The sequence below is a fragment of the Alligator sinensis genome, unplaced genomic scaffold, assembly GCF_000455745.1.
Source record: "Alligator sinensis unplaced genomic scaffold, ASM45574v1 scaffold282_2, whole genome shotgun sequence".
Classification (NCBI taxonomy): Eukaryota; Metazoa; Chordata; order Crocodylia; family Alligatoridae; genus Alligator; species Alligator sinensis.
This window is the reverse complement of record NW_005841879.1, coordinates 3349170-3358353: the sequence shown is the minus strand read 5'-3', so window position 1 is coordinate 3358353 and position 9184 is coordinate 3349170. Positions and strand designations below refer to the sequence as shown.

The 9184-nt window shown below is 39.3% G+C and overlaps 1 protein-coding gene across 1 annotated transcript in view; it reads right to left on the bottom strand.

The window, feature by feature from the left end:
* Positions 1-2152: 2152 nt before the first annotated feature.
* The window catches only part of CUNH17orf75 (chromosome unknown C17orf75 homolog), an 8746-nt gene continuing 1714 nt past the window's right edge, over positions 2153-9184 (bottom strand). Inside the window, exons 3-9 of the mRNA XM_006017398.3 lie at positions 7437-7577; positions 7137-7194; positions 5980-6099; positions 5285-5349; positions 5036-5172; positions 4111-4214; positions 2153-3666 (exon numbers count right to left, since the gene is read on the bottom strand). Of these exons, the coding sequence (XP_006017460.1) occupies positions 3457-3666; positions 4111-4214; positions 5036-5172; positions 5285-5349; positions 5980-6099; positions 7137-7194; positions 7437-7577 (835 nt within the window). The 3' untranslated portion in view covers positions 2153-3456. The remainder of the gene's footprint in view (positions 3667-4110; positions 4215-5035; positions 5173-5284; positions 5350-5979; positions 6100-7136; positions 7195-7436; positions 7578-9184) is intronic.

Sequence of the window (9184 nt, the reverse complement as noted above, 5' to 3'; positions counted from 1 at the left end):
TCATTGTAATAACAATGTAATGAGTGACAGGTCATTGCTACTGCATGGATATTAAACACTTCTCTTCTTAATGGTTTTCACTTAAGGTAAGGCTTCTTTCACCTGAGACTCAGGGTTCTTTAAACAAAAACTTATGAAGCCCAGATACATTTTTGAGAAGTAGGTAAGTATTACTATTAATTTTAAATGTTCAATACTTTGTTATTTGTTGGTAGAAAACCATACATGCATATAGCATTTGGAATAATTGTACGTGGGGAAGCCAAAGTGGAGACGTTTTTGAGTTCTTCCAACATATCTATGGCAGAACCATGGAAAAAAACCAGGTGGTCAGACTCCCAGCTCTCTGCTCTAACCACGTGATCAAAACATTTGTAATTTACATACTTACTATAGCACCCAATTTCCTGCTATGTAATACATATAGCCTGTAAGCACTGGGAAAGGAAATACTGAATGACTTTGTGCTAACTTCCTTTTGTAATGGAAGGACAATCTCACTCTTAAAACAAACACCCTGTTTATTCCTAGTTCTGCACTGGGTATGTGGAGGATGTAAGGGTGTCTTGCACCTTTTTTGCTCCAAGAAGTTTCAATTGGACCCTTAAAATTCCAGCAAAAGTCTTGCAAACCCAATTTCTATCCACTCCAGTTCCATACATGGATGTTAACTTTTATATGTTACTACAATATTTAACTACTGAAAAATCATTCACTATGAATGCCTGATCACTCCTTTAAAAATACAATGTAACCATTTTCTCCTGTATTATTTATTTTGTATTTCATTTCTTTTAAAATAGCATTTAGAAAGGGAACATGCTAAGGGTTACTAGCCCCACTGACAAATGCCGTTTGCAGGTATTATATGGTGGTTTTATTTGCGTATCTGAATGGTTTAAGTCACTATAGAGCTGCTAAAAACAAAAACACCCTGAAATGGAGCAAGGCTAATGAGGAAGAGGATTTTTCATAATGCTGGTCAGCCATGGAGCAATTCAGAAAGAAACTGGTCAAAGCAGGAACAGACACAAAAAATCTACCTCATGTGCCACGTCTGATACTTTCAGGCTGGAGCCCAGCACAAAGGGAGCTACTTGCATAGATACCAACGTAATAGGACTCAAGTTGATGGGAAGCATGCGCTCAGGAAGGAAAGGCCTAACCAAGATGCAGATCTTTCTCTAAAGCAGTGGTTCTCAAGCAGGGTGCCAAGACAGCCTGGGGTACCTTTAGCTCCTTTCAATTATTCTGCTCCAAGAGAAAGACCTGCCACACAAGGAGGCAGTTGAGGATGAAGTTCTGCTCAACCAGCGAAGTATAGGTATTCTGGGGCCTGAGAAAGTTAAAGAGAACATTTCCTAGGCATAGTCGTAACTCTACCTTGAAGGAGGGCCTTGTATTTTACTTTCTATGTATTTACTGTTAGAATAGGGAATGCCGAGTATAAAGTGCTCTCATACAATTTTTCTCCTCCAGGATACTGATCTTTGATTGAAGAGGGACACTCTTTGCCACCGCCACATCAGAGTGGAGCAGGTGGCAGGAGCCAGAAAACTACCCTGGCTTTGGGATGCTGCTATGCAATGCCTTAAGACATGGCACTCAGGGCCCTTCTGGAGTTCCAAGCCCAGCTCTTCACCCAGTCCTGGAAGAGGAGCAGGAGGTCATTTCCAACCTGATTTCTCATTCCAACACTAAAAGATTCTTGCTCTGAAAATTAGTATATCAAGCATTAGAAACAGCTCTCCATTCTTCAGGATGATCACTCATTTCTTAGCATGAAATGCTTCCCTGTGTCTCCACCTGGGAAAGCACTGAGGATTGGTCTGCCGAATTAGTTAAAAATTTATAGAAATGACAAAAAGCAAGCCAGGTTGTTGAATGCTGCTGGTGTTGCTTTACCGACTCATGAATAAAACATTTTGTGGGAAAACATTATTAGTCCTCAGCAAACCCGCACTCAGCCTATACTGTGACATGGTAACATTTTATCCTGTTTTCTCTTTCTACCAGTGCACAGCACCCATCAAGACAATGGTGTTACAGGGGTAAGTCATTCTCCCAGCAGTACTTGAAGAAGATGCTCTAGTAACTTCTGCTGAGTCATTTGTCACTGACAATTCTTGGATTAAAGAATAAAACACAATGCTACAGCAGCAGTTTTATTTTATTGAAAATGTAGCTTAAAAGGAAATTAAGTACCTTTAGTGTGATGCATACTATTCTCAAATCAAACAACAATCACACTTAACATTTTGGTAACACTATTACATATACAGTTAGTGTTGGAGACTTAACTGATGGAACAGGGCATGGACAAATGATCAAACTGTACTAAGTAAGTGCCCCAGTTCAGCTTTCAACTGCCACAGGAAAGAATGGGCAGCTGGACAGTTAACATGTATCAGCTGCTACCCCCCTTCCCCCCCCCCCAACTTGCCTTTTGATCATCTGTCTATATCCTGAGCATCAAGTTGGGACAATAAAATACATCATGCTCTGAAGGCTGCACTCCCTACCTAGACAAACTGAAATCAATGGGAGTATATTAGGATGCATAAATAGTCTTTTCCTATATAATGCTTAGAAAGGTCTTAGTTTTGGCTCATGTTGTATCAAAGTGGTGTAGATATTTTTCAGACTCTGCTATCTGTGGTTTAGAAAATGTATTTACACGAAGTGTAGAGGAGTTCACTAGTGAAGTGCAATGACGCATTTTCAAACAGAATACTGATCTAGAAACTTGGCTTTATTCCACTTATGAAAAAGCCCTCAAAGATTCAAGTTACGTCTATAACATCTTCAGGCCCAATTCACCACTACAACCAACTGTTCAAGTCCACGAGTATTTAAACACTTAGTTCAGTCTTAGGACAAATCTGCAAGCATAATCAAATTGTTAAACTAGTAAGAAGCACAGCCTTTCTTCTTTACCTTTTAAGGACATAAAAATAAAAGCCTAAGCCTATAAATTCAATTAATTTACTATACAATTCCTCCAAATGTTTGTAGTTCTTTACACAAGTGATTTCTAAATCTGATTCCAGTGTTAAGTCATGATTATTTTTACTACTGCTATATTCAAGCTTTTCTAAAGGCCTAAACGTGGCTGGTTGTGCAAATTACTTTCTTTTCTTTCTTTAATAGCATTTCATATGAAAAAAATACACACACATGCGTGCAGTGTATGGTCCCCTCCAGAGTAAGGTAAGGCAGGTGTTAAAAATGACTGATTACCTTTTCACAATACACAATATTCAAAACTTCAAACAAATATCATTCTGCTTTTTCTTAAAAGAAGAAATGTAAACAGACCTGCATATGAAGTAAGTTTGAAATGACTGACAGCTTTCAGATATCATTTAAGTTTATGTACCAGCTAATCTTAGCTCCAAAGGAAGAAATTAATTATTTATACAAATAGTGCAAAATGAACACAGAAATTAAAATGTTTTAGGCTACTGCTGTTTCCCTCATGAATTCCTCAAGGACAGTTACTACATTTTTGGCTTCTGGCATTTCTGCATGCTCTACTTTAACAATTTTCAGAAGGACATCTCCACTGCCACAGTTCTTCAGGAATATGTAACACTTAAACAAGGCATAATGGTTCATTTCTGCCTGGCGGATAAACCTCTTCAGGTTGTTAATGTCCTGTATAGCCTAGAAAAAAGACAGTAATAGAGAATGGTTTTAAATCAGCTTCCTTGTAGGAAAAGCAACTAATCCATCCTTTGGAAAAGTGAAAGGGGTTGCAGTAAGAATTTCATACTGTCATTTAGAAGAGTAAATATATCATTGGCTATAATTCTTGATTGGACTTACTACTGTAATTTAAAAAAATGCTAAGTTTGACTGCTGTACGAAAAAGAAAGAAGTTTGTATCTAAATCTGTGTGCAAGTCCCCTTTGGAGAGCGTAATATTCTTGTCGACTCCAAATACTGTAAGAACAGCTATGCAGGTGCCACCTTAAAATTAAACTTCAAAGGTTAAGTGGTAGCAGTTAACACTACAAAGACTAAGGTTTTTTTTCTTTAATGCAAAAGCAAATATGCTGTTGCTAAGTAACAGTGCTGTCTCAAACTTCTAGGAGTGTCAACAGTTACCTTCAGTTTAAAGTTCTCTAATATTTGCCATAAGAGAAATGGATTTCCACCTTCAGGACCATTTATAAAAGCCTGTATCCAGTCTTCACAGAATTTATTGCTTCCTGTTGAGGAAAACAAGAGGAAGAAGGGAAAATATATGAGCACTGCATAATGACTGTGTACTTGACCCCTCACAAATGTAACATCCCAGAAACTGTTCTTGCTGTATAGCATGAATATATATATATAAGCAAACAATATGAAAAAGTATTATTTTTCAGTTTCTTTACAGCATCTATTCCATAGCTCCAGTTATATTGTTTTGATACATATTTAAAATATACAAATAAGATAAAAAACGCAACACAATCCAAATAAAATGATGCTTGCCGTAAATAAGAACTATTGAACCATCCACATCACTTTTTGCAAAACTGATCACGTTAGATGAAAAAATGTGTTTTGCAGCTTGCTCTGAAGTTAACCGATACGAGTCTTGATGGACCTTAAGACTGAGCACATTCCAGGCCCAAAGGGGATGGACAGACATAACACTTGAACTGGTCCAAGGATGTCACTAATTGGGAACCAGTTCACAATTGTCCCTGCACAGAAGTGTTCACACCTACTCTTTTTCTTTAAGTAAAACCCATCACCTTTTAGGTATTGCACTGCTGCCAAAATGCAACTGGGGGTGGTAGAGTTTTCAGACCATCATGCCTTCCACGAAGGAGTGGAGGGGTTGCCAGGTATCCCAACAGGCTGCTGGTGGTTTCCAAGAGACTGTCTGCTCTGGGGGATACTGCCCCCAACCCCACCCAGACCTCCACAGCTTTTCAACCCCCTCCTTGAAAGCTGCATTGCCAATTTTATCTCCCTGCTAGAGACCCTGCACTTCAGGGTGCCAGGCTCATTTGGGGTGAAGCTGGAACCATGATCTCACCTGCATTATGGAATTGAAGCTGTGGTCCACTGAAGTCTATCACCACCAACTTGTGCTGTTCCTCCGTCATCGCGATACACAAGGAGGTCATCGTGCCTTCCTGAACAAGACCTTGGAGACTAGCAGCACTCAGAAACCTGATGCATAAAATTCTTGTTAGCTGCTCGTTTCTACATGCCACCTGAACAGCAAGGCCAGGAAAAGGCTGTGCCATTCATTATGGGCTGTATTGTCTCAGACATTTTGTACCTGTCAATATCTTTCTTTGTTCTTTCATCTGAATCTTTAACTTCAACAGGCATGTAACTCAAAGCCTTTAAAAAAATAAAAAAGATATAATTTGATTGCAGTTGGCTATTGTTGCTTGAGGATAACACCTTTGTTATTGCTACTGTTAACTAGGAGAACATCAGTTCTTTTTAAAGTTCTTTTCCTAATAAACTAGGAAGTATTACAAGCTAGCTAAATGCCCCATATTTTATTCAGTACAACCGCTTTCACATTCTGAAAAATACACTGGATTTGTAGTTTTATTAACCACTTTGCTTGCATCTTTCTCTTATTCAGTGCTTAGCTATAGATGACTAATCTGATATTTTTGTTTCTGGCATCCTTCTGCAGTGAATTGTATAAGCCACATAGCTGCTCATGTCCTGTTCCGTCTTAGCCAAATGGAATTTTTATTGCTTATCTCATTCTAATTACCAGTTGAACAATACAAAGCAATTTAAAAATGAGTTGGCTCTAAAAAATAATTTTAAAATGTCATTCACCCCTAATTGATGGATAATATAGATGGCACCATCTTAGAGATACAGTGGAAAGAAAATGCACTGAATAAGGAGTGGGAGGGGGCATTTTGAAAGCCAAGTGCAAAAGCATTTAAAGCAAAATAATGTGGCTAGAAAGCGCTCAGCAGACAGTCTGGCTTGCTGCATACTTACAGCATGTAATAAAAAGGCAAGTTTCTCCTGGAAGAGCTGTACTACCCTCTGTATGGAGCACACACAATCCTCAAACCAGCTTCTCAGGTAGGGCGTTACACACGTCTCCAGGTTACTTTGCTGTAGGCAATTGAAACATTAAAACTATGAATTTGAGTCCTGTAGAAAAAGAAACGTGTGTTCTACTCGCCTATTAAAACAATGTAGTTCTTTTATTAGACCAACTTAAGTAGTTGGAAACATTTTTCTTAGCAAGCTTTCGGGTTTTTAAGCCTGAAAGCTTGCCAAATTTTTCCAGCTACTTAAGTTGGTCTAATAAAAGATATCAGATTCACCCAAAGAACCTTGTCTGCCTACGTCCTTAGACCAACACGGCTACAACCGACACCCCTGTAACTATGCAATTCCAAAGCTAAAATTTTCCAATTTCAAACAATAAAGGGCTAAAATCATTAGTTTGGTGTTATCCACCTTACTGATGTAAAACACTAGCTCTGTAAGGTGTTATATTTGAAAGAAAACATGTTTATAATGTTTGATGAAATGTATTGGATAGACAGCATAACGCAGAGGACAGTGCAGGCGATTGGGAGGAGTAAGGGTTCTACCTAATTTTTTTTAAGTTTGTTACAAGGAGAAAAATAATCATCGTTGTTGCTTACGTAACAATCGAGGGACTTGAGTGGTTGCTACTAAATCTTCCCATATGTCATAATAATTTCCTAAAGGAATCTAGTCAATTTACTCATACTTGGGCGCATCTATACAAGACACCATAATGTGCAGTAGACTATTCTACTGCGCGTTAGTGCACCACAGCAAAAACCATGCTAATGCACAATAGAATTAGTCTACTGAGCATTGTCACAAAAAAAATGTTCACTTTTGCTACTGCGCATCAGCACAAGCTAATGTGCCTTTATGTAGTACCTCATATTAGAGGTACTAAACTTAATGAGCAGTAGGCAAAGGTGCAGACGTGCCCCTTCTCTCTTAATTGGCCTGCTACTGCTATGCATGACCCCATGGCCATAACAATTTCTATTTTTCTGGTTTAACTTATGCAGTTAATAACTCTGTATGCTTAGCCTATTTCACTGGATAGACATGTTATCCTAGCCATTAAAATGAAAAGATCAGTTAGGATTAGGTCTTACCTCTGCATCAAGGTTAATCTTCAGGCCTTGCACATACTTGTCCAACTCAAGTCTGAAAGTATCTTCTTAAGGAAATAAGATACGTTAACTAAGATTTATGCTTTGCCCTTTCAGTACACAGTCATTAATCATATTCTCAGTTACACTCTGGCAGTTGAAAGGAGACCAGTAGTCTGAAGGAATTCAAGAAGGTGACAGGAGAGGTGGGAAAGGCTTCAAGGTTAGTAGGAGCAAACTTGCTACTTGCTATTTTCACACTCTTCGCCCCCCACAAATAAGGAGAGGTTAAGGAAAGGATATAGTTCAAGGCCCTTCTCTGAGCCTCCTAAGAAACAAATCACATACTCAGGGGAGTTGATGTTTGATTCCAATGTTGCTGCTTCTAGCAGCTTTTCTTGTTGGAGAAGGCAGTAATAACAACCAACTTTGACTTCAGGTATACTAGAGATAAAGGAAACAAAACCTGAATCTGTTGCACGGAGAGGTGTCAAATAATTGCTTTTAAAAAAGAAAGTCTTATCCTACATCTCATACAGTAAGATAACCTGCCACTGACCACAGGTGATAGCCTGATCTTACTCAGATCATTGGTGAGATCCTGGCTGCACTGACTTACACTGACTAATACTTAATGCTCAGTTGACTAATCCTACTTCGCATTAATGCATTAGCATGGATTTTGCCGTGATGTGCTAATGCACAGTAGAATAGTCAACTACATTGTTGGAAAAATTGTTCTTTGCAAGCTTTCAGGTAACAAACACCCTTCTTCGGGCACAGGGAGAGAAGGGTGTTTGTACCTGAAAGCTTAGAAATAATAATTTTGTCCAACTATTTATTTGGTCTAATAGCAGATATCACATTTACCCAAAGAACCTTGCCTGCCTAGGTCTTTAGACCAACATGACTACAACCAACAACCCTGACATACTGAACCTTGGGTAAGTTTTGGCACCTTTGTGAATCATCAGACAATGATTTAAGAATCTTTAGAACCTATTTTTTAGCTTAATCAGTACAGTTTTAGTGATGTACTGATTCTGTACACTATCCCTCCCTCCCTTCAAAGGCCTCTGTCCTGACCTTAAAAGTTTTTTCTCTCCTGCTGCTGCATGTATCAGGATTTTTTTTCAGTCACTCTCAGAAGCATTGGGTGTTGGCTGCAGTCAAGGCTGGAGATTTTGACTGGCATATGCCAGTGCTCCTGATGGGCCTGATGGGATTTAAACCCAGACAGTCCTGCCTGCCCTGCCTAGAGGGCCTTGCCCCTCTGCTCAGGGTCAGATTTGGGGTCAGGAAGGAATTTTACCAATCAGACCATAGGGTATGGACTGTACAGGGGTGGGTTTGCCTTCCTCTGTTGCGGGGGGGGCATGGCCCTCTTTCTTTGATCTAGCAAGCATATTTAACAACCTTTGCAGCAGCAGGACACTGGTTGCCATGGTCCCTCTGCTTTACCTGTGGCAAGTTAGGGTGTTATACCTTGCGGTTGTATCAGTTCACTGTATAGTTTTGATAACAGGTTAGACAGTGGATTTGTTTGAATAGGGATGATCCTGCCTCCGGTAGCAGTTTGGACTCGGTGACCTCTGGAGGTTCCTTTCAGCCCTACTTCTGCTTGACCTTACATCAGAAAAGCTGTGTTCTATATGAGTATAGCAACACCACCCATGCAGGCAAAATGAGTGATATATTGGCAAAACTGCATATTCCTCAATACAACAGGGCTTATATTAGCAGCCTGTGCCAGGACAGGGATGACACCTCTTCACACCCCTGATTGACACAGGTATATTGACAGAAATCCATGGTGTAGACATGACTTGAAGTACAGCTCAGGGATAAATAGAAGCTATGACTGTTCTATTTATATATTTTTTAAAATAAAATGACTCATTTTCCACAAGATTCAAAAGAAAAACTGAATGTAGGCACAGAGCCCATCAGCAAAGGGGCAATGGCTAGTCACGTTATACAGCTGCATACATACAATTAACTTAAAGAAGCAATTACCTGCCTGTACCATTGCACATAAAATATTCTGAGCT